At 36.3% G+C, this 25,944-nt stretch overlaps 1 protein-coding gene across 1 annotated transcript in view; it reads right to left on the reverse strand.

The window, feature by feature from the left end:
* Positions 1-25,944, reverse strand: part of DOK6 (docking protein 6) — a 441,245-nt gene that overhangs the window by 71,213 nt on the left and 344,088 nt on the right. Inside the window, exons 6-7 of the mRNA XM_017867055.1 lie at positions 20,305-20,428; positions 19,246-19,363 (exon numbers count right to left, since the gene is read on the reverse strand). Of these exons, the coding sequence (XP_017722544.1) occupies positions 19,246-19,363; positions 20,305-20,428 (242 nt within the window). The remainder of the gene's footprint in view (positions 1-19,245; positions 19,364-20,304; positions 20,429-25,944) is intronic.

Raw genomic sequence — 25,944 nt, forward strand, 5'->3', positions numbered from 1 at the left:
TTTTTTTTTTTTCAATGAAGGGGACAGTCCTATCTAGACCTAATACTTGTTCTGAAGTGTAGGGGTTGATGAGACGGAAGAGGTGGGAGATTGGGTAGAAGGTCATTTTGAATTAAATATTTCATCTCAGAATTCTCTGGCCAAACTGGGTAGTCCTTTGTGATGGTCCGTTAATGTGTATTGACAACCGAGTCAATTGTTGGGGTAAAAAAAACACTAAAGATGGCTGTCATTTTGCAGGCCTGGATAAAAGAGAGGTTGGTGGTGAGGTCAGGAACATTGTTATGGAGTTACAAGTGGAAGAGACAAAGTGCTTTGCTAAGCACTTTATGTATAAAGCCAAAGGATGTTTTTAGCATAAATAATAGGACTTGAGAATATCATACCTCTGATATAATTCATCAAAATTTTATTTCTATTAAATAAATCTGAAACTTTAAGAATAATTTATTTAAAGAAAATCTCCATTAATGCAGTAAGACATTTTTCTTAATATTAATGAAAATAATTATCTTAAGGAAAATGTGTTGACAAAAAAATTGATATGTAAGTGATAGTATGTCAAGGCTTTGAAGAAGTTAGTTTTACTTTTTTATCCTGTCTTTTTAAAGAACTATGATAATTAAAGTAGAAGTGAAGGAAACTGATGTCATGTCTAATATAGATTTCACATGCCTACATTTCTTTAGAATATATTGATACCTCTTGATGAATACTGAATTTTATCAAATATTTTTCTGTACCTGTATGGATCATCTCATAATTTTAGCTTCCATTTCCTAATATAAAACCATTTATTAATATTTTATTGTTAAAGTAGCCTTACCTTCTGGACTATATACAATTAGGTTGTGATGATGTCTTTAGGATTGATGTTTGTGACATTAGTTGATTTTATCCTATTTTTGTATCATCCTCATCTAACCTACATGGTTGAGTGCTTAACTTATTAATTTTCCATCCCTATTTTCTTCTAAATATGTGTAGTGAAGTCTATAAAATTTTCTCTACCAACTTAGCCACATCTCATAAATTTTGATGTAGTGTTTTCATTATCTTGTAGTTCCCATATTTAATAAGTTCCCTTACTGTGTTGTCTTTTATTAAAGATCTTATAGATGTGTTCTTAAATTTAAAAGTATAGGCTTTTGGCTTTTAATTATTGGTTTTATTTGTATTGCATTATGATCTGAAAACATGAGCCCATGTTCTATAGGCTCTTGATTATTTTATACATGTTAAGATGTGTTTGCGGCATCTTATATTGTCAAATTTTGTTAATGTTCCCAGAATGTTTAAAAACAATGTGTATTCTCTGATTTTGTTTTGCTTAAGCTTGTTTTATGCTGTTTAATTTCTATTTCCTTAGAAACTTTTTTCATGCAGTCTAATATTTATAAAACATACCTTTTTAAAAGTCTCATTATAATTGTCATGTTTTCAATTTTTTTGGTTGAATCATATGAAATGGTTGTTATTTAACAGTACTGACCTATGATTATGGCAATTTCAATTGGTTCCACTTAATAATTCTGTCCATTTTTATGTGTGTGTACAATCTTAAAATATACTCAAGGGAATATTTTATCAAGAGTTCAGATATATTGCCTCTTGCTGATGAATCTTTTTTTTATAATGATAAAATGTAATGACCTTCTTTTCCCAAAACTTTGTGTTTTGCCTTGCCTTCAGTTTACTTTCAACATTCCTGTATTGTAAACTTTAGATGTTTTCTGTTAGAAACAGCACAAAGCTGGGCTTTTAAAACTCAACCTAAGGTTTTATTCCTTCTCTTTTATAACAGACGAATGTCATCGTTTTTGTTTCTTTTGAGTCTACATATTTATATTTTCTCTCTCTTATTTTATAGTGTCCGTTATAATATTTACTTTTTTCTTTCTATATTTTCTCTACTTCTAATTACATTAATTTTTAAATTTCCCCTTTTCTCCTATTTACTTGTTTAGATGTATTTATAATCTTTTAGTAGTTTACTTAATGTGCCCGCTTGACCAAAAAGTAAAATCAAATGTAAAATATAAAAGTATCCATACTTTTGTTTATTACCTTCCATTTCTTGTTACTGCTATCAACTATTTTAATTCTACCTTTTTTTTAAACATCTAAAACTTATTCTTTATTACTATTACTGTTATTAAAGTTAATGTATATTAGGTTTGGTCACATTTAACAGTATCTTTACTTCTTCTACTCCAATCCTTCTTTCTGAGTTCAAATTCATTTTCCATTAAGTACATCATTTATTTTCTTTAGGGAATTTTTGTTTGGTAAACTCATCATTTTACAAAGATGAATCAATTTAGTCTTTATTCTTACATATTTCAGCGATAAGAGTTTTTAGTTATTTGAAGATGGTTTTCATTATTTTCTGGCTTTTATTGCATCTGGCCTCATTTCTTGAATGGTTATGAAATTCTTGGCCAACTAGAGACACCATTTCATCACTTCCTGTTCTATCTCATTGCTATTGAGATATCTGATGTCAATCTGGTTTGCTGTTCTTTTGTAGATTATCTGTCTTATCTCTCTGATTTTAAAATTTCCTTTTGCATTTAGAATTGGAGAGTAAAATTGCAATTTTACTCTCGTGTTTCAAAGTATGAATTGCTTTTTATTTTTTTCATGCTGGAACTCAATGTACTTCTTCAATTTGACAAGTCATACCATTTGTCTAGTCTGTAGAATTACCAGTTATTATATATTGACCTCATCCCCATTTGCTGTATCATCTCCTTTAGGAATGATTATTAAATCTGTATTCAATATTCATATTCTATTCTGTATGTTTAAAAATATTTTATATTTTCCATCTCTTTAATCTCTCTGTGTTGCATGCTGAATGATTTCCTCCTTTCCTATAACTCGTTCATTCTCTGCACTTGTGACTAAGTTACCACTTTCACAATTCAGTTTGTAACATTAAATTAACTGTGGTAAGAACACCTAACATGAGATCTACCCTCTTAACACATTTTTAAAAAAATTTTTATTTCCATAGGTTATCAGGGAACTAGTATTTGGTTACATGAGTAAGTTATTTAGTGGTGATCTGTGAGATTGTGGTGCACCCATCACCTGAGCAGTATACACTGAACCCAGTTTGTAGTCCTTTATCCCTCACCCCCTTCCCGTCCTTTCCCCCCTGAGTCACCAAAGTCCACCAAAGTGTCATTCTTATACCTTTGCATCCTCATGCCTTAGCTCCCACTTATGAGTGAGAACATACGATGTTTGGTTTTCCATTCCTGAGTTACTTCACTTAGAATAAATCTCCAATCTCATCTGGGTTGCTGCAAATGCCATTAATTTATTCCTTTTTATGACTGAGTAGTATTACATTGTGTGTGTGTGTGTACATATACACACACACATACATATATATTACAGTTTCTTTATCCACTCATTGATTGATGGGCATTTGTGTTGGTTCCACATTTAATTGTAAATTGTGCTGCTATAAACGTGCATGTGCAAGTATCATTTCTTGTATAATGACTTCTTTTCCTCTGCGTAGGTACCCAGTAGTGGGATTGCTGGACCAAAGGGTAGTTCTATTTTTAGTTCTTTAAGGAGTCTCCAGACTGTTTTCTGTAGTGGTTGTATTAGTTTACATTCCCACCAGCAGTCTTAACACATTTTTAAGTATACAATGCAGCACTGTTAACTAAGGACAGATCTGTAAAATGTGTGCATCTTGCATAAGTGAAACTTTATACCTGTTGAACAGCAACTCCTCATTTCTCCCTCTCGCAGACCCTGACAAGCACATTCTGTTCTCTGCTTCTGTGAATTTGACTATTTCATATACTCCACATAAATTGAATTATGTAATATTTGTCCTTCTGTGAATGGCATATTTTACTTAGCATAACGTCCTCAAGGCTCATCCATGAGGTAGCATACGGCAGGATTTCTATCTTTTTTGAGGTTGAATAATATTCAATTGTATGTTTATACCACATTTTCTTTCTTCATTAATCTATCAACGAACGTTTGTTTCCCTAGCTTGGCTATTGTGAATACCACTGCAATGAACATGAAAGTGCTAATATAGCTTCGAGATCCTACTTTCTTTTTTTTTCTTTTTTCTTTTTTTTTTGATAAATACACATAGGTGGAGTTGTGGATTTTACGTAGTTCTATTTTTAATTGTTTTGGGAATCTTCATACTATTTTCCATGGCAGCTGTACCATTTTGCATTCCCATCAATGGTGTACAAGAGTTCCAATTTCTCCACATCATCACCAATACTTTGTTTTTTGATTTTTAGATAATTAGCCATCCTAACAAGTGTGAAGGGATATCTCATTGTGATTTTGATTTGCATTTCCCTGCTGATTAGTGATGCTGAGTATCTGTTCATGTACTTATTAGCCATTTGTATGTCTTTGGAGAAACGTCTGTTCAAGTCCTTTGCTGTTTTAAAAATTAAGTTATTAGTGTGGGTTTTTTTTTTTTTCTGCTATTGAGTTGTAGGAGTTCCTTATATATTTTAGCAATTAATCCCCTATCAGATATATGGTTTGCAAATATTTTCTTCCATTCCATAGGTTGACTGCTTCCTCTGTTTATTGTTTTCTTTACTGTGCAGTTGATTTTTAGTTTGATAAAATCCCACTTACCCACTTTTGCTTTTGTTGTCTGTGCTTCTGGTGTCAGATCCATGAAACCATTGCCAGAATCACTGCCTGAAGCTTATCCCTGTAGGAGTTTTATGGTTGGTTTCAGGCCTTAAGCTTTGTCTTTAAACCATTTTGAGTTGGTTTTTGTGCATGGTGTAAGATAGGGGTCCAATTTCATTCTTTTGCATGTGGATATCCAGTTTTCCCAGAGAGAGACTATCCTTTTCCCATTGTGTCTTTTTGGCACTCTTGCTGAAGATCAGTTGGCTTTATAATGTTGCGATTTGTTTCTGGGCTCTCTATTATGTTCCATTAATCTATCTGGCTCTCTTTATGTTTTATTGTTTTAGGCATATTGCTTTAATTATTGGAGCTTTGTAATATACTTTGAAATCAGTGAGTGTGATCCTTCTAGCTCTGTTCTTTCTCAAGATTGTTGAGGCTATTTGAGGTCTTTTCTGGTGACACATGAATTTGTGAATTGTTCCTATTCCTATGAAAAATACCTTGGGATTTTGTTGGGAATTGCATTGTCTCTATGGATCCTTTAGAGTAGTACATGCATTTTAACAATATTGACTCAATTCGTCAATACAAGATGTCTTTCCACTTATTTGTATCTATTTTAATTTCTTTCCTCAATATTTGTTTTATTTTATTTTTTTAGAGATGGGGTCTCATTCTGTCACCCAGACTCGATTGCAATGGCACAATCATAGCTCACTGTAGTCTGGAACTCTGGGGCTCAAGTGATCCTCCCACCTCAGCCTCCCGAGTATCTGGGACTACAGGTGTTCCCCTAAAAAACATTTTTTTTTTTTTTTACTGAGGTCTCAGTGTGTTGCCTAGAATGTTCTATATTTTCAGTGTATCAGTCTTTCATCTCCTTAATTAAATTTATTCCTAAGTGTTCCTTTATCTTTGCCATCATTTTGATATATTTTCTTTATAACATTCATCAAGGTCTGAAATTATCCTATATGTTATTTTCTTGACTTAATTTTTTTTGGTATCTACCTTCATGTAGGTAAATACCTAGTTTCTTTTCTTCATCTCTCTGTCTCCAGCTATCTAGAAATAGCACATAAAGCAATTCAATGCACAGGTGGTAAATGGATAAATAAATGAACAAATTAATAAATCTACTGTAGTTAGCTACGTGCTTTTTTAAAAAATAAGATGGTAATGTACATAGAGATGGTGACCACGATGATTTTGTGCTCTGTAAATGAGACACATCCCCAGGATCTGACACAGCCCCATAAATTTTGATTGAAAAAAATCAATTCCACTCCTAGAAATGTTATTGTAAACAAAGATTATATACACTGTGCTTATTGCAACATTGTTTATAATAGTAAAAAGCAAAGGATAAGGTACAGCGTGCTAAACAACAGAGCAATGGTTAAATAGAGTTTGCAGTAGAATATTATGCAGCCTTTAATTGCCACTTAGACTTTGTTTCAATTCTACCAGAACACAAAAACATAGCAAGTAAGTGCATATGTAGTATGATCTTAATTTTACAAATACAACAAATATATATATGAATTTTATCTTGACCTATACTTTTATCTGTGTATCTATACTCATATTTAAAAATGTTAATATATGGCAGTGATGATTTTTACCTTTTATTCACATATTTCTTCACATCTTGAAGAAACTGGCTATTTCTCAACTAGGCTGTATTTATTTTGAAATTGATAAATTTGACCATTAATTTCACTTAAATTTAACGTATTTATACCTTGGAATTCCATCAGATTTTCAGAAATCATACTGCCTTAACTTAAAAAGTTACTTTTCAATGGAAAGTACAGAAATTGTTTAAGGGTAATAAAGCTTGTCTAAGAAGACATTTACACTTTTGTTATGGAAGTCACATGAACTAACAACACAGAATAACAACAGGGAGGCTCCATATGTAAGCATTAATGCCCAAAGGAAAGAAAAGGAAATATGTAGGAGAGTGGAAAGTGTAAGAAATGGAAGGGATTTGCAACAGGAAAAGTGATTCTGAAATCTCCAAAATAAGACACTTCTAAAGAAGTTGAAATGAGGGAGGAACACATTTGAATGTGCTATAAAGCTTAGTTAAAAAGCTTGAAAAGTAATAATGAAAAGTAATGGCAACTCTCACGAGTTAAACCCATTAATTTACATATACGGTTCGCTTTAAATTGTTCCACAAAAAGAGCAAGGCTGTTATATGTGATTTTTAAAAGCAGTGCCCAAACTGTATACAAGTCATCTTTGGACGCCATGGACTTTACACAAATTGCTTAGATGGCTTCCATCTGGGTTGTCTCATGTAAAGCACATTTGAGAAGAGCTGTTGCCTGCTTTTTGGAAGAATCATTCTTGTAAACCCTGATTATACTTCAAAGAGAACGTCCCTGGGCAGAAGGGTAGAGATTATACACGTTTCACTTCTCTCTGCTTAAACTCTGTTACCTCAAGGTAGTTATGTAACTTTCCCATCTGAGTGACAATCTAGCTAGAAAATCAAGACTGCCTGCATTGATAATCCCACTCTTCGTCGTTTGGCAAGTTATTTTACCTTTCCGTGCCTTGGTTTTCTTATTTGTAAAATGGGGACAATAATAGCCCTTACCTTGGAGAGTTGTTGGGAAGATTAAATATCATGAAACTGTCAAGAGCTCAGTAAATATGAGCCCAGCTGACAATGACACTACCTCTCTCCATTTATAAAAACTCCACTCGTAACGATCTACCCTTTCAGGGGTTTGTGTGGTTTACATGAAATCATATTTGGATATCACCTAGCATAGTATCTTGTTCATAGAAGATTGCTCAATAAAATACCCTTCTTCCTATAAAAATTTTCAAACATATTATGCCTCCTCTCTTGCTATTCAGATCATGCAATCTGTTTGAAATCAGGTAAATGGTTCACTCCCACCCATTTACTGATTGGAAAAGTTAAATGAACATTGAATGGCTGTTAAATTCTGAGCAGGGGTGAGATCTCTGGCTACCTGACTCTTAGTGTCTCATTGCTTTCAGAAGGATGAATTCAAGTGCTGAGATCCAGGAAATAAGTAGATTAGGAAATTCACTATTGGGATTTTAAATTTTACATACATCAGTTTATTTGACATGCCTCTAAAGAAGCTGGGACATTAATGTAGAGACAGCCTCAGACAGTAAAACTGATTATGCTCTACAATTTGCTTTTTTGTTGTTGTTTTTGCACAAAATGTGGGATTTTGGTAAATGTAAGAACAATGCTAAATTATACTATCAAAAGTTCTGACAATTTAAAAAATATTTTAAAAAGAAATTTATAAATGGTAAATCATTCTCGAAGAAAAGTTTCAACTCATCAGGATGGTGTTTATCAGAGTTACAGATATAAGCACAGGGTGTTTCTTATTCAACAGCTTTTTTGAGCACATACAGAATCCTAGAGAGGAAACTATTTGAAGAATATCCATTGTCTATGGCTCTATCATTTCCAGTTCTGTCATTTCCAGCTCTATCATTTCTTTTACACTAGAGAGGAAACTTTCCATGTTTATTTGGAAGAATGAACTTTCCTGATGAATAAAAAAATAAGTACAGTTTTTGTCCTAGAGTTGTAATTGTCAGTAAGAAATATTGTTCTAAAATCATTTTACATATATGTAAAAGACATTGATAATGCTTACCATTAAACATATATGTAAAAGAAATACTATGTCACTGAGAGTTTGATATCAAACTTCTCTTTCTTGTATTATGAACAGTAAAACAAAAATAACACAAAAGTTCTAAACTCCCAACCAAACTAATATAATATAGCAATGGCAATCAAAAATTTCTAACAGCACTCCCAAACTATATTCTTCTTCCTAAATTAAATACAGGCATTGAACACACACACACACACACACGCTTCAAATCTTAGCATAAATTCCTCTTACATAAACATATAACCATGTTCCTGAGTTTCAAAATATTGGGTGGTTTGAAGCTTGAAGCAACAAATTTTCAATGAGCATCTATTAATTGTTGGAGAGCTGACAGGTGCTAGACCTTTCAAAGAGGTACTTCACACCTGCCCACCACTGTGCTAGATGTGAAGGACATATTCAGGCTTAAATCAACATCAACTCTGCAGTTTATTCTCTGGCAAGTATAATTTTAAGGATGTTAATTTCCTGATGTTTCTTATCTTTTATTATCTTTCAATCATTATCAAGTCTCTGCCGTATTCTGCTTGGCAGGCAGAGGAAAATAAAGGAAAACTTTTTCAAAATACATGTATTGAACCTATAATTAGGGATGGAGAACATTTAGTTGAAGGGCCATAGACAGAGATGAGATTAAGAAAAATCAAACAAGAAATAGAGATCAAGGAGAAAAAAGGCAATTGAACATTTTTCCCTCTAGGTTCTTCTTTGTAGTTTATAATTTGTGAAGCTTGGCCTAATACATACATTTTTGAGGGAGTAATATGACAAGCCATATATGGTCAACCAGATGCTCCTCTCTTTCTCTGTGTATATATGTGTTTGTGTGTATATACATACACATGACAAAGACAGTTGAGCATCCATGTGTTAAAATCTGTCTGTATTAACATTTGTCTGTATTAATTAATCTGGTTGTATGGACATTTCCCTGAACTAATACTATGTACTGTTTACTCCCTTCTGAATAAAATCAAATATATATATGTAGAATTTATTTGACATGCCTTTAATATCTATTCCCCACAAAATCTGATTAATATAGAACTCAATATGTTACCTCTTTTACTTAAAAAATTCAGTAGGGGAAGCTTGATGGAGAAAAATACAGAGACTGAATAGACATTTTAATTTCCACCAAATTTGAATTAAAGAGAGTGAAGCAATTCATTTTAATAAAACCATTGGTGGATTATACTAATCCAATGTAACATCTGGAAACTCTTACTCTTTTATCTTTTAGTAATTACTTGTACGTAACTGGTAAAAAGTGATTAAATGGCTGATTTGGTGTATTCGCACTGTGAATCCTCTTTGGATTTTAATTTGGGTGATGCAGAATAATTTGATTAGTAATGTAAATCTTGTTGCTAGCCTCTAGTCCAGCCAGTAGAAAGCACCGTAAGAGAATCGGTGTAGTATTAACTGGCTTGAGTAAGCTAGTCCACATTAGGAAAGAGGCTGGGGCCTCATGGAGGAAGAAAAGTCTCTGAAAGGCTTCCAGGCAGTTATGGTAAGCTAGTTAGTAAGAACTGATTTGGGGCGGGAGGGTAAGTAGTAGGGTGGGTGTGGATGAGTATGTTTGGGTGTGGGCATCTCCTCTGCACTGGGCTGAGCTGAATACAATCCTTCCATGAGTTCTGCAACCCTTGGGTTGGAAAAAGAGGCTCTAGTTTGCCTTAGGCTACCTGGACTGAGCCATATAAGGCATGGGAGAAGTGTTTTATCTGTTTAAGGTGCTATTCTTGTTCACACTCACTGATGAGAAGAAAAAACTTAAATGAAGACTTAAGACTGAATTTTTTTCCTTGTATTAAAAACTTAGAGTGAGAGTTAAGCTTAGGTTTAGTTTTCTAAAACCTCAAAACTAGAAACCATTTATTAAAGCTAGATTTTTTTTTTCTTTTGAGATAGACTTTCTTGCTCTGTCACCCAGGCTGGAGTGCAGTGGTGCAATCATGGCTCACTTCAACATCTGCCTCCTGGGTTCAAACTATTCTTGTGCCTCAGCCTCCTGAGTAGCTGGAATTACAGGTGTAAGCCACCATGCCTGGCTAATTTTTTTTGGTATTTTTAGTAGAGACGGGGTTTTGCCATGTTGGCCAGGCTGGTCTTGAACTCCTGGCCTCAAGTGATCTGCCTGCCTCAGCCTCCCAAAATGTGGGAAGTACAGGAGTTAGCCACCATGCCTGGCCTAAAGCTAGATTTTTATAGTCCTTAGAACCAAACAAATTTCCCCAAGCACAGTAAGAACTCTGTAATAATATTTCCAAGTCAACACTGGAATAAATAGGAGTAGGATAGCTTATCTGCCTCTGCCAGAAAAAGAAACTTCATAGTGAGAGTTTGGTTTACAGCGAACTCTTAAACAACACAGTATGGACTGCACGGGTCCATTTATATGTGGATTTTCTTCCATCTCTGCCACTCCTGAGACAAGAAGACCAGCCTCTCCTCTTCTTCCTCCTCCTCAACCTACTTAATTTAATGATCCACCTCCACTTAATGAATAGTAAATATATATTCTCCTCTTTATGATTTTCTTAATAACATTTTCTTTTCTCTAGGTTACTTTATTGTAAGAATACAGTATGTAATACGTGTAAAACAAAATGTGCATTAATTGATTAATTATATTATCAGAAAGGTTTCTGGTCAACAGCAGACTATTAGTTAAGTTTGGGGGTGTCAAAAGTTGTACATTGATTTTTTTAAATAAATAATTTCGACTTTTTTTTATTAGATTCAGTGGGTACATGTGCAGGGTTGTTAGCTGGGTATATTGCATGATGCTGAGGTTATGGTTACGACTGATCTCGTCACCCAGGTGGTGAACACAGTACCCAATAGTTAATTTCCAACCCTTGCCCTCCTCCTCCTTCAGTGTCTACTATGGCCATACTTGTGTCCATGTGTAACCCATGTTTAGCTCCCACTTATGAGTGAGAACATGCGGTATTTGGTTTTCTGTTCAATTTGCTTAGGCTAATGGCCTCTGGCTGTATCCATGTTGCTACAAAGGACCTGACTTCACTCTTTTTGATGGCTGTGTAGTATTCCATTGTGTATATGTACCACAATTTCTTTATCCAATCCACCTAGGTTGATTTCATGTCTTTGCTATGGTATACACTGGTTTTAGCTGTGCAGGGGTGGGGTAGGCACCTCAACCCCCATGTTGTTCAAGGGTCAACTGTACTTTAATATATTAATAATAGTTAATAATTATTGAATGTTGACATCTTATGTTGATGATCTCATTTAATGAGATGAGAGATAATACTATCTTCTTTTAGAGATCAAGGAATAAGCTTAAAAGGTTGAGTAAATTGCCCAAAATCACATCAGTCAGTAATGGTAAAGTTAATATTCAAACTCAGGTCTATTTGACTCCAAAACTCAAGATTTTAATCTCTATGGGTAACATCTTCAAGATAATTGAGCCCCAAAATTTGTTTGATAAAATCTTTCACAAAATTACTGCCTCACGATCCAGTGGAATAAGTAGGTTTATAAACAAACACATTCATATAATAAAGTTAGACACAAATGTCTCTGGGAGCACGGAAAAGGAGGTGATTAATTAAGACTGCAGGATGTGAGGAACATTTCACAGTGGGGATATTTCATGCATTTTTTACTATGTCTGCTTTAGGGAATAACTGATTTATTTATCTCTAAAAACTGACATCCAGGGAGACATTTCCTGCCTTTGACTTACCTTTCTTAAGGTATGGGCATGCAATAAATGTTTATAAATAAGGTTTAATGGACAGAAGTGTTTCTTCTAGAAAGTGGCTCCTGTTTTAAGGGCTGTTGCCAAATGGCTACCAGGCTTCTTTTACTTCTGTTGCAAATTTCTGTATTTTAAAACTAGCTACCAGAGGCTTTTTATTAGCTTTGTAACTTGAAATACAAAATAGAAAATCTCAACAGAAGCAATTTACATATAATGCAGTTTGAATGGACAGTAGAGAAGGACAGAAGGTCATTGCTGAGCAAAGAGGAAACAAAATCTTTGATTTACCTCCTTAATCTATGGCAGGACTCTATTTACCATTTTCTGAAGGTTATCTCTAATTCTAATTGCCTATTTCCATCCTGTCCTTCTGAGAAATTGAAGCCACAGACACCCTTTCCGTGAGTGTCAAATGCCTTCTGGTGATTAGGTATGCTTCCGTGCTGACATTGGTGGTCTGTAGCTTAATTACGGATATGTAGGGGCAAAGCTGGCTTTTGGATATTAATCAGTGTTACTGAAAGGAGAACTCCTAAAGCTACCACCTTTACAAATGGTATATCCAATTATTCTTGATTCAAAGAGTGTAGTTGTTCAAGTTGTTTTTTAAAAGAGGAGTCAAAGTATATTCCACATTATTTTGTGTGAAAATAAGGGATTATCATATGTATTAGTCCGTTCTCATGCTGCTATTACGAAATACCCAAAACTGAGTAATTTATAAAGAAAAGAGGTTTAATTGGCTCACAGTTCTGCATGGCTGGGAAGGCCTCAGGAAACTTACAATCATGGCGGAAGGGGAAGCAATCATGTCTTTCTTCACATGGTGGCAGGAGGGAGAATTGGAGCGTGAAGGGGAAAAAGCCCCTTATAAAACCATCAGATCTCATGAGAACTCACTCTCACAAGAACAGCATAGGGGAACTGCCTCCATTACCTTAGGACCTCCCATGAGGTCCCTCCCCCAACATGTGGGTATTACAATTTAGATTACAATTCAAGATGAGATTTGGGTGGAGACACAGCCAGACCATATCATCATACATCAGAAAAAGTTCAGTCATCACATGCAGTCCCATAAACCTGCTCACTGGGCACTGTGTTCAGATCATATTCTTGACCCTCGTTCTCACCATTAGTTTATAGAAGAAGAAGATGAACTAATGCGAGGGAAAGGAGCAAGTGTAGAGAGACAGATTTTGAGCCATCATGTTAAAGGGGCAGATCTATAGCATTTCACAGTCCTTCCTGTGTTCATGAAAATAGAGACTACTAGTAGCAAGTATTTGTGCTCAGTCAAAATGATTCTAAAGCAAAAAGCAGAAATGCCAACAAAGACCTCACCTTGTGCAAGAAGGGCCTGGGGCTCACATGTGGGACTAGACACGATTCCTTTATATTCAAGAGAATTTTTCTCAGGTCTACCCTTATGGTGGAGGATGTGGTCCTGATGTTGCATATCTCCATGTATGCTTTATAATGCATTGCTAATTCATTTTAGAATTCAATAGGATTTACTGAGTGCCTGCAGTACACCTGGTACTGTCAATGGCTTTTACTGGTTTGATTTGTCATTTTCAATAAATGCTTTTGTCATCTTCACAAATCCTGACTTAAAAACCCTGCTATATAGGGTGTCATCTAAATATGTCTGATGGTGATTAAAAGTCAAGGTGTGAGCCCTAAAGTAAGTAAACTCAGTAATCTGATTTCCTTGTTTTTTTTTTTTTCTTTTCTTTCTTTTACTCCTTCCTGTGCCCCCCTCTTCAACCTCTCTGTGTTTCTTTTCTCTTTTTTTAATGAGTGTTCCTTGGGGCTTTCAAAACATTTCCTACTACATTTCCCAATGCCTTGGAAATACAACTGTATGAATTTTAAAACAAATAGTATGTATTTACTTCTGAGTTGAGAGTTTAAAATCACGTTCATCCCCTTATGGTTTAGGTTTCCCTAAGTCTAGAGACAACGTCTCTAGTATGAGCACGATATAAACATTTTTTCATAAGTACAGAGGAAGTTAGAGAAGTATAAATTAAAAAATCACTTTCTAATACAAATCAACCATCCTTATGATAATCTGGCAAAAAAGAAAAGGAATGTCTGTTTACCACTTCTGCAAGAAGAGGTGGCATAACTCAACCTGCTGCAAACCACTTAGGGACAGAGATTTTTAAACAGTTTGCTGCCAAGTACTTAGAACAACATGTGCTTGTTAGAAGCTAATTATTCCCTTTTTCATTCTTCTGATTCCAGACTACTAGAATACAATGGGGAAATCACATTAACTTATTCTTTCAGAGCACCCTTCTGGGAGTAGCCTGGAAAGATTAGGCAGATTGTATTGGAGATTCTTATTCTCCAAAAATGAAGGTAGATGCAGGATCTCCGTCAGGATACGTCAGTCTTCAAGTGTGTATCTAGCAATGAATGAGAGAAATGAATACAGCAAAACTGAGCTAAGTCAAAGCTTTGAGGCTGACAGGCAACTGAAGTTATAGGTAAGTCCTACTATAGAATGAATTTGTTTTTACGTCATGCTTTTTAAAAGAATTGAGTACATGGGTTGCTTATTAATGAATCTTAATCTCTTAAACTTTAAATATATGAAAATTTCCCACTTTTGTTTTCTGAATGAGGTCTGCTAAATTTAATTCATATTGATCCCAGCTTCACCTAAAACATATTTGAAAATTCTAAAGATATATTTTCATACCTCAGTCCTACCTGTGGTTTACTTGACAATGATACATTCCCACCTTGCCAGACTTTTAATTTGATTTGGTAAAATCAGTGATGACAGTTGGCTGACGATATTGTCCTTTTTGTAAAGAAGAGGTAATGACACTTTAAGGAGCACAGCTGAAAAAGCGAGATTCAAAATAACTAGATTTTTAAAAAATTATTTTTTAACACAGGGTCTTGCTGTTTAGCCCAGGCTACAGTGCAGTGGTGTGATCATGGCTCACTGCAGCCTCAACTTCCCAGGCTCAGTGACCCTCCCATCTTAGCCTCTAGAGTAGCTAGGACTACAGGCGTGTGCCATCATACCCTGCAATATTCATTCATTCATTCATTCACTCATTCAGAGATGGAGCCTCACTATATTGCCAAGACTAGTCTCAAACTCCTGGGTTCAAGCAATCATTCTGCCAAATTGCGGGCTTGGCCCTCTTCCAAGTTGAACCCTCTCCCCCTCCCCCTCTCCTTCTCTTTTCTGTTCTAAAGCTTTTTAATAAATGCTCACTTCTGCTCTGAAACTTGCCTAGGTCTCTCCTTCTGCCTTATGCCCCTCAGTAGAATTCTTTCTTCTGAGGAGGCAAGAACTGAGGCTGCTGTGGACCCATATGGATTCGCCATCGGTAACTTGGGTAACTCAGATATCTGCCACTGCTAACATATTTGGTCCACATGACTGATACCTTCCTAGTGGCCATTGGGCTCCAGACAATCCTTAGTGAGGAAAAGCATCCTCTCAATATTCAAGAGTCATCCTTCTAGAGGGGACCTCTGCACTGCCCATCGGTGGGACAAGACAGTGGTGAAATCCTGCCCTTGAATCTGGCTGGATACCACTTTCACCAACTGATGCAGCCAACTCAGCCCTGCCGGGTAGCAATGAGCCAAGATCCACCGAACCACGACCACCCCTCTGTCAGCAGGAAGAAGTTACAGACCTTCATCCATTTTGCCCCAAAGATTTGAGGTTTTGGACTCTTGACGTGAGTAATGTTACAGCAGGTAGCTAGTCATGTATGAACAGGGCAAGAGAGAGAAGCCCCCCTCCCAACATATACCAGGAGTGTTAGGCAACAATCAGCTGATGGTCAGGTAGTTGTTAACTGTTTTGCTAAAGTAATAATTGGTCACAGCCGGCCCCAGGGAAAGACACGCTCTTAATGGATAGAAAACACCTGAAACTGATCAGCAGCTTCCCAATAAGATTTCAGGAGGAGTAACAATTGATCACAGCCGACACCAGGGAAAGGCACGCAGGCCCACGCTCGAATAGCATACGAAGAACACGCTGAAACTGATGCAGGCCAGTTTCCCAGTAAGGCGATTTCAGGAGGAGAACAATTGTCACAGCGCGGGCCACACCAGGGAAAGGCACGTTCTTAATGGATAGAAAACACCTGAAACTGATCAGCAGCTTCCAATAAGATTTCAGGAGGAGTAACAATTGATCACAGTCGGCACCAGGGAAAGGCACGCTCTTAATGGACAGAAAACACTTGAAACTGATCAGCAGCTTCCAATAAGATTTCAGGAGGAGTAATAATTGATCACAGTCGGCACCAGGGAAAGGCACGGTCTTAATGGACAGAAAACACCTGAAACTGATCAGCAGTTTCCCAGTACGATTTCAGGAGGAGTAATAATTGATCACAGTCGGCACCAGGGAAAAGCACGCTCTTAATAGACAGAAAACACTTGAAACTGATCAGCAGTTTCCCAGTAAGATTTCAGGAGTAACAATTGGTCACAGCCAGCATCAGGGAAAGGCAGGCTCGTACTAGATAGAAAACACCTGAAATTGATCAGCAGCTTCCAATAAGATTTCAGGAGTAGGGAGAAGTAATGCAAGATCCCGGAAGTACACCAACGTATAAAACCCGAAGTCACGAGGTCAAGCTGCGCACTTGCTCTCTGGAGGCGCCTGCTTTGCTCTCTTCCAAGGTGAACTTTTCTTTTCCTTCCTTTTCCTTGCTGTTCTAAAGCTTTTTAATCAACTCTTACTTCTGTTCTGGGAAAGAAAAGTAAAACTTTCAAAGTGCTGGGATTACAGGGATAAGCCACCATACTCGGTGGATAACTAGATTTTTAAATGTAGTTTTGTGAAAAACGTACATGTTCATGGAAGGGTACTGAGGTTCTGAATTTCTCTTTTTAATTTCTTCCCTATTTTCAGTAGTTTTATTCTGCCCTGATTCTATTAGGGACTAGCACCTAGCCAAAAGAAAAAAACAAAAACAAAAACATTGAGGCTCTCCTTGCTCTCTGTTTTGACTATTACAACAGAACGAAGGAAGAATAAAATGACCATTATCAAAGTATAGCAACTTTTTATCCATCTCTATTATGTGCCTGCCTACTGTCAATCGCCTATCCCCTTATCTGGATACTTAAATTTTTATATAACAGGGAGAGGCATACAGGGTGGTAAAATGTATTCTGAGAAGCACACAGTACAGAAAGTAAACCCACAGTGTAGTGAAATGTAACTTCCGTTGAATATATTTTATAAACATTTGACTTAAGTAGTCAATGCATATTCTGTAAAAACTACAATCGCCACCAACCAACCAGAGAAGCATGAAATATTGAGATTAAACTAACTGAAAAGGCATGTCAAGCCCTTGACTTTGAAAGTTAATATCAGTGAGATAAAAGTATTTATTACGTCTATGCTATATGTAAATCAACATCTTCAAGAAGTCTCTGGCAATGTTTTAGGATATTCCAGTGCATTCTAATTTTTTATCGGATGCATAAGAAATTATTGCAGAAATTGTGTATCAGTCTAAATCTTAGCTCTGTCTTCAGAAAACGTTTTCTTCCTACTATGAAAGCAATAGTTTATTTTCTGGAATTATAGGCCAAACCCCTTGACAAACTAGAGTTATCCATTACACTACTTTTGACCTATTTCCATGTTTTTTTGTATTAAGAGCATTAATCTCACTTTTTGCTTAGAAATTTGATAGTTTTTTCATTTAAACATCTTAGTTTTCAAGCGAATATCAATATTTACGCGTATGTTTAAATAAAAACCTTATTACAAGCATATTTTCGAATTTTTCATCACAGAAATGGGCAAGGTTAATTTTGCATGATCATGACTCAGGCAATTTGAGTGTGTGGCTGCTGGCATCTGAAGAGGGAAAAGCAGGAGACGCTTGTCTTATTCTTGAAATTGCCAAACCAGTCCCCACTCATCGGCTTTTCTCAACCTTCTAATCCTTATTCTATTAAATATTTTCTCACAAATAACGAAGATACTGTTAAATACAGGCAGTCAAGTTGGCCCATAAGAGTCCCTTTAAAATATAACATGTAATTGCCTTCAGTAAGTGACTAAAATCATTCCAACTGCTTTGCCTTGTAGAGCACATATTTAACTATTAATGTCCATAATCGAACTCCGTTAGTCTAGTTCGGAAACCCTGGCAAGCAAATATTCCTATAAGAAGACATTACTTCAGTTTGTTTGCAACAAATTTTTTTGTCAAAACTTACAGCATTGTTAATAGTGAGCAAAAGCTAACGTGTGAAAAGTCTGAATGTCTAACTACCAGAGGGTCATAATTGGTCATTCTTTTCCCCAGATATTTATTGGATGCTTATTATATTCAAGCCTATGGTGCTCAATACATGTTTATTGGATGAGTAAACGCTCTCGGCTGTGTGGGTTTCAGCCTTATTAGTTTCTTGCTTCCTCCAGTGTTGGCCAGCTGTTAGTTGCTTGTAGTCAAATATTTTATTTGAAGGGTAAGATTATTCAGTTTAAAACAAAAGGGAAGGAACGGGAAGACAACTGCCGAAGCTGGGTTGTCTGCTGCTGTCAGAAATCTGCTAGCTATTTGATTTATCTGGCAAGCTATTCTATGCTAGTTAATTGAGCATTTATCATTAGAAAAACTACAGAGGCAAAGTATCTACATGTGGCCCCTTCTACCCTGCATCCTCTCCAAATGGTTTCTATATTGAGGCTTTGACTAAACTTTAAGACTTTCATGGGTAGGTTTATGTACCAGTTTATGGCAGAGCCTTAAAGCCTGAAGCCAGCCTCCTGAACTGATATTGAATCCTTTCAAGGAAAAAGATGCGAAAAAAGATCCTTCATAAAACACAGCATGAAACAGACCTCCACGTTAGCTTTTAGCTTTTGATAATGTGCTCGGTATAATGTTTTAGTCAAGTTCTTGTGCCAAATTGGGTCCTTAGCCATTACAGTAATCTTTGGAATTTTTTTTTACCATGAGTGTAGGAAATGATAGCTTTTTAAAAGCCACTGTAAATCTCGGCTCCCACTGCGGCCAGTGACAGCTGATAAAGGGGAATGGGAGGAAAAGCAAGCAATGCAAATACAAAGCAATTTGCATGAGTCAGTCCACCTGGAGGAAGCTAATGGAGGCGCTGCTTTCCTACTTTAAGGTGACTTGCCTTGCAAACTGTAGATCTCACCAACGCTGTTCTGACGAGTGATGTGATGCCAGTACGCGCTGCGAGGAAGAGATACTGATTTGGATAATGTCATTGGTTCAGTCAAGCTTGTCTGAAGCTAAAAGAGAAAAGAAAATGTGTGTTAGGCCTTGTTTAAAACTGAAATCTGCTCTTTTAAATGTTCAGGGTTAAATGAGTGGCAGATGATAGAATCTGCTGTAGATACCTACACGGTCCCCTGTGTAAGGATAACTTTTAAAGTAAAAAATACTCAAAAATGTGAAAGGAATACTTGTAAACAATTCAATCTAACTCATTAAGAGAACACTAAGATGGTACGAATGATTCCAATGACTTGTAGCAATGGGGGAATGCTGGTAAACACTCAGGGCATGATCAATTGTAGTCACTCCGCCCAACACAGTTACTTAAATTTCTATGGACAAGAATTATTTGTATTACTCTCGGCTTTCTACAATTTAGAGTTATAAAATAACTCAAAGGTGCCAGCCTCTTCAGAAGCAGAGACCCATGAAAGGTTTACAGAATACCTGTTATTTTTTACCCATTTCAATCTAAAAATTTTTCCTTACATGTCCTCCCAACCTTATACAATGGGTATTTTCTCAAATAGACCTTTTTCCTTGCTCCTGTGATAGAATCTTGTACATACTAAAAAGGTATTCTCTGAGAAACACTGACAAAATTGTGGCATGTTTATTCGAAACATTTTAAGGATAGCTGAGAAGATTCACACAAGATCACGTACTCAGCCACGTGATTAGTTCAAAGAAAAGTTTACATTGCGTTTTCAAGAAATAGCTTTGTTAATGCACAAGAAATTTCAAGTAACATGCAGAAATGGTTTTATTTAGCCTTCGCACACATGTCTCGGACCCAACCTGAGGAAATTGTTTACCTTTGACAGACAATGAGTAATCCTCTAATGAACAAAATCTCATTTTCTCTTGGATGCCTGACTCCTGGCAAAACTGAGAGTTGCAAAGATGATCTGTCAAATCTAAGCTTTGAGTGCCTTTCTGCTACTGTGGTGTGTACCTTCCACGGTGCTCCTGCACACTTCGTGCCCAGCCCTTGATGCTTGGATGAATCACATACTTCTACATCCAGCATTGGATTTGACTCTCGCCACCCTTCATAGAAGATGCTATCAGGAAAGTACCTGATATGACACAACAGGTCGTTCAAGGCCACAGAAAATTAAGAGGTTCTTACATTTTAATAGAAAGTGGAATTAAAGAGCTTGCACATATTTCATTTTACTTAGTGGTAAGACATTTCTGGAGCTGCTACGTCTTGTCACAAAAGTGCCATACTCAGTCTATTTAAAAGTCTGGCACTGTTGAGGTATCTTTTTTTAAAGATGGCTCCAAATGGTAACTTTGCAGCCATTCTTTGTTTTTCAAAATTTGGTAGACTTCAAAGTTTTCCTGCTTATTACATAAACAGGTGAACTCTCCACATCCACATCCTGTGGTTGGTGTTTATAGGGGTGGGGTTCTAAGGAGACAAGCTTTTGGGTTATAGAGCAGTGCTTTCAGAATCTTTTGGGTGGTTTGGTAACAATAACAATGGCAGGAGACAGCCAAATGCCTAGGCAGATAAGAAAGTGTCCCCGGAGAACCTCGGACACACCCAGGTCATTGTACACAGGGGACTTGTCTAAACATGCCCATGGTATTTAAAAAAAAAAAAAAAAATCTGTCCCTTAACACATGTGCAGTAAAGGAAATGAATGAATGTAGGGTGGCTCAGACTAAGGGGTCCACGTGCACACTGGAAAAAATGGGATGGAGACACCAGGAATTCACACCTTATGCAGGGGAGGAGGAGCCTGGCCCCTTCAGCTCCTGTGTGGTGGCCTGGTGCTCAATCTGAGGGAGCTGGCTGGCGGGACAGCTCTTTGCTGAGGGCTCCCCTTTTGCTTAAATTCCACTTTCCTCACCCTTCAATGTGTTTGCATGCCTTAATTTTTCCTGGTTGTGAGACAACCTGGATTTAGCTGAACTAAGGAGCAAAAAAAAAAAAAAATCCTGCATCAGCAATAGACGCTTCCAGTTTTACCCTGGACCTAACAGTGGGCGGGGGGGACTCTGCAAGTAGGGCTATGCACATTGAAAACATGCATTACACCCTCATGGATGGAAGTCCACCACCATAAAGAACTAGAGGCGAGGCTCATTTTTATGAAAGCATTATTGGGAGAAAAGATAGGACTTCTAAAGTCAATTTCCCATATGAGGCATAAACTTAATTAAACACATAAATCTTCAATTCATGTCAGCAATGCCCATTAATAACAATTAATCCATAGATTCAGTCTCATATGAATCATGGTTCTGTCTACTGTCTACTCTTCCTTTTTCTAATATAATTTATTACTCAGCATACAGTAGATCACTGGTAAATTAATCTTTCCAAAATGTGATGAAAGTGCTTTTTCTATTTTTTTTATTCTGGGAGACATTTTTCATCCCAAATGGTCAGTTTTTAAGCATCAGGAAAATACAGTTTGCTGGAAATATAGCTGGAAGCCACTGGATAATTCTTCCACATGATTTCCTTCTGAATCTCCCTGTATTGTTTTACACCTCAAGTTTCTCTACTTTCCCTCTTCATTGTTTTCATGTTCTAGGATGCTTTTAATGATATTCTATTTATTCCTTAGGTTTCTCTCTATTCTACTTCCATAATTTATTGCTGAAAAATGGAAAATTTATGTTCAAAAAACTGGATTTTCTTGGGATCTTTGCGAGGGATACAAATCTAGTCTCCCGTTTCTCAATGTCTAGATGTTCCCCTGGATTTTAGAATAGAGTCCATTCCCCATGTGTACCTTTTGTATTGAGTACTGCTGTAGACTGAACCGTTTCTGCACAAATTCATATGTTAAAGCACTAACCCCCAAATGAGTGTATTTGAAGATAAGGCTTTTAAAAGAGGTTAATGAAAGTTAAAGGAGGACATAAGGGTGGGGACCCTAATCAAATAGGACTTGTGTCCTTAGATGAAGAGGAAGAGACCCAGGGACAAATATTTAGAGAAAAGGCCATTAAGGACACAGCAAGGAAGCACCCATCTAAAAGTCGAGAAGGCCTCAGGAGAAGCCAACCCTGCAGGCATCTTGATTTTTTTTGCATTTCCAGCCTCCAGAACTGAGAATTTTTTTGCTGTTCAACCCATCCAGTTTGTGGTATTTTGTTATAGCAAGCTGAGCAAACTAATATGAGTACTCTGTCATGGGGATTCTAAGTGGTGTAGAATCTGATTTTAACCAGCAATTTTTAATTTTATGAACTTTAAGCAATGTATTAGAAAGTGACCTGATTTGTGCAATGACTAAGACAGTATTTCAAGCACACTTGATGAAAAATAATTTTTTTTTTTTTGAGATAGGGTCTCACTCTGTTGCCCAGGCTGGAGTGTGGTGCAATCTTGGCTCACTGCAACCTCTGCCTCCCAAGCTCAAGCAATTCTGCCACCTCAGCCTTGCGAGTAGCCTGGATTACAGGCGTAAAACTTCTTTTGATGAAAAACTTCTTTTGATGACAGGCTTCAACAAGAGGACACACATCCTTAACTATTCAATTAAAACTCATCCTTAACTATTTTCATATTATAATAATGCTTCAATTAAAAGCATTAAGAAAAAGCTTAAAATGCTATAGTAATTTCTTAATTGAAAAAGCAATGCATCAATTTGACCAGGAGGAGTTTTAGGATCATAAAAGCATGTATATAAAAGCAATTTGTTTATATTGCACATTTATAAAAGTTGAGATTTCTAAATGTATTTTAAGAAATTAAACAAGATGGATACAAGTGTTCGAAGTTTTCATTCCTTCTCTGCAAGGGTCTGCTGTATTTTTTTTTTTTTTAAGTGGACTTAGTTTAAAAGAAAGCTATACAAAATTCTGCAATCTTTGTGCCAGAATTCCCTTGGTATTTATAAGACTATTTCCTGCAGGCAATGCTTCTCCTTTTTGCATAGGTCAGGATTTAGAAAGAATGCTCTAGCATATATGCAGAAATCAACTAGATTAGGAAGCATTTAGTTGTTGATACACTTGCCATCACTTTTTGCCATTTTTGACTCTAACTCTGGCTTCCTTCTATTCTTTTGAAACGGCAGTCCGTTTTCTAGGATATGAGCAATGAATCGGGAGTTACTTAGCATCTGGCAAGAGCATAGAGATCACAGCTAAAGTAAGCCTGGAGAGCAGTTAAAACATTTGTGCTTTGAGAGGGACAACTGACACATCTCATCACAAAGCTAACAGTCTAAGAAAATAAGCCCCAAAATGTACCATACGGAGACTGCATTTTTGATACCCTTGTTCGAATATAACACAGAATGAGAATTATGCTGTCCTCAAGGTAATGAGAAAAGACCCTTCTCCCCAACCAGAGAAGAAGTTTAGATTTAGAGGGCTCTCGGAAAGATAGAAACAAGAGTGGGTTCTTTGTTTTTCCCATTTAGGCGATATATAAATACTTTTCTTTATAAATGAGATTCGTAGATATCAAAGATTCCAACTGTCATCTCTCTCCTCCCCTAAACTTTGGAAGATTCTTTTGAACACATTTCATTGAAAAGTCATTTTAGGAAACAATTTGTCCTGTGTCACTCTGGCTTTGCACTTTTGTTACTATATTTTCAACTATGTTTGTACAGCAAACAGCCTCAGAAGATAGAAATGTCTTCCTCCAGGAAACAGATCTGTCCTCTGCCTGAACAGGACAGTACAGATCCTGTCTCCCTCCAAGGAAAAGGCTGGGCAGGGTTGCTAGTAGCCCCCGATAAGATTGGGAGTTGCTAACTCAGATCCCTTGGCTGGGGCAACATGCAGCAGCATCCACCCTGGCTGCTCCACGTGACTCTAGGACCTAGGGACCAGGGAAACCTGTGGAAGCATGAAACTCATGATGCTCACTGTGCCTCAGGAATCAAGTCCTGTCTGACTCAGGAGTTTTTTTTTTTCTGCCAACATCCATGAAACTAATAGGCAAGGGAAGCAGGGCTAGTAGCATCTTGCCTGCTTTTGCTAATCTGATTGTCTCTACTCTTCCTATCTCTTGAATCTAAATTACTGTATTAAATTTCCTCCATTGAACTGTGTATCACAGACTCCATTTACTTAAGTGGACCCTGAATAATACAAAGGACTGCCTTGCTGTGTCCCAAATTTATTTACTATATCCACACTGAAAGACATTGTTATTTCTGCTCTTTTGCAACTAAAACTTACAAATCTCAATACTAAATAATTTTGAGAAAAATTTTAGAAAACATTTAGGTTAGTATGCCATCTAGGGACTTTAGTTTACATATGTATAAGTAGAATTATGACTGTTTCCGCCAAAAGTCATCAATTCTCCTAAGGTTATTTGGTGTCTACATTTTAATACAAAAACCATCATTCTTTAGGATTTTTTTAATACATGTTTTTATAAGTCATATGTTGAATTTATATATTTGGGTTTTACTTTGGATAATGTTTCCATTTTATATTAGAGCGACTTGCTTTCATTTATGTAAATTTATATTTTCAGTTTTCTTATTTTGTGCTTGTGCTAATTTCCACCTGCTGTTTTCTTAGGTTGTCTTCTTGATCTTTTACCTTCTCAAGTATTTTTAATTTTATTTGTTTAATAAAAGCATTTGCTTCTGGGTGAAGTAGAATAGAAAGTATTCTCTCCTAAAATTATATAATTGTAAATTGTAGCTCTATTTCCTTTTTTACATAAAGTTATTGCTTGTGTATATTAAGGTAATGATTTTGTGCTTTTTTTTTTTTTTTTTTGGTAGAGACGAGATCTCACTATGTTGCCCACGCTGGTCTAGAACTCTGGTCTCAAGTAATTCTCCCACCTCGGTCTCCCAAAGCACTGCCATTAGAGGTGTGAGCCACTGCACTGGGGTGTTTGCAAATTTTATTTAATGTTTTAATCAGAATATGCACTGAGTAGTTTCCATATATTAAAATTCAGTTTTCATTTTTAACTATATGGCCAATTTCTGTACATCTTATTAGGTACATGAAAAGATACATTGATATGGAATCTCTCTACTATATACACTCAAATATACACAAAGTAAACACTATTTGCTCTGCATTTTCTGCTCCATATATTTAATTTTTAATCTGTAGCGACATGAAAGTGTTAATTTCAAATGGACAGAAACATCCTGGTCATTTCCTCTTGTATCCTTAAGTACTTTTTAACTACTATAAATTGACAACTTATATATTTGTGGGGAACATATCATGAATACAAGTGAAATAATCTAACATAACCATTCAAATACTTTTTTGTGATAACATTTGAAATTTATTAGCAATTTTGTAAATGTACAATACAGCATTACTAACTGTATTTGCCACAATATAACCCTCAAAATCAAAAATAAAACATACTCCTCCTGCCTATTACCCTTTTGACCGTCATCTCCCTGTTTGCCCCCAAGTCCCTAGCCTTTGTAGACACATCTCCACTTTCTACTTGTATGAGTTGATTGCTTTAGATTTGGTTTATAGGTGAGAACATGTGGTATTTGTCTTTTTGTGCCTGGCTTGTTTAACTTAGCATAATCTCCAATTCCATCTGTTGCTGCAAATGACCGTTTTCTTTTTTTAAGGCTAGGTTGCTGCAAAATGAGTCTTTTTTTTTTTTTTT

Source organism: Rhinopithecus bieti, unplaced genomic scaffold (genome assembly GCF_001698545.2).
Source record: "Rhinopithecus bieti isolate Rb0 unplaced genomic scaffold, ASM169854v2 scaffold_2272, whole genome shotgun sequence".
NCBI classification, from domain to species: Eukaryota; Metazoa; Chordata; class Mammalia; order Primates; family Cercopithecidae; genus Rhinopithecus; species Rhinopithecus bieti.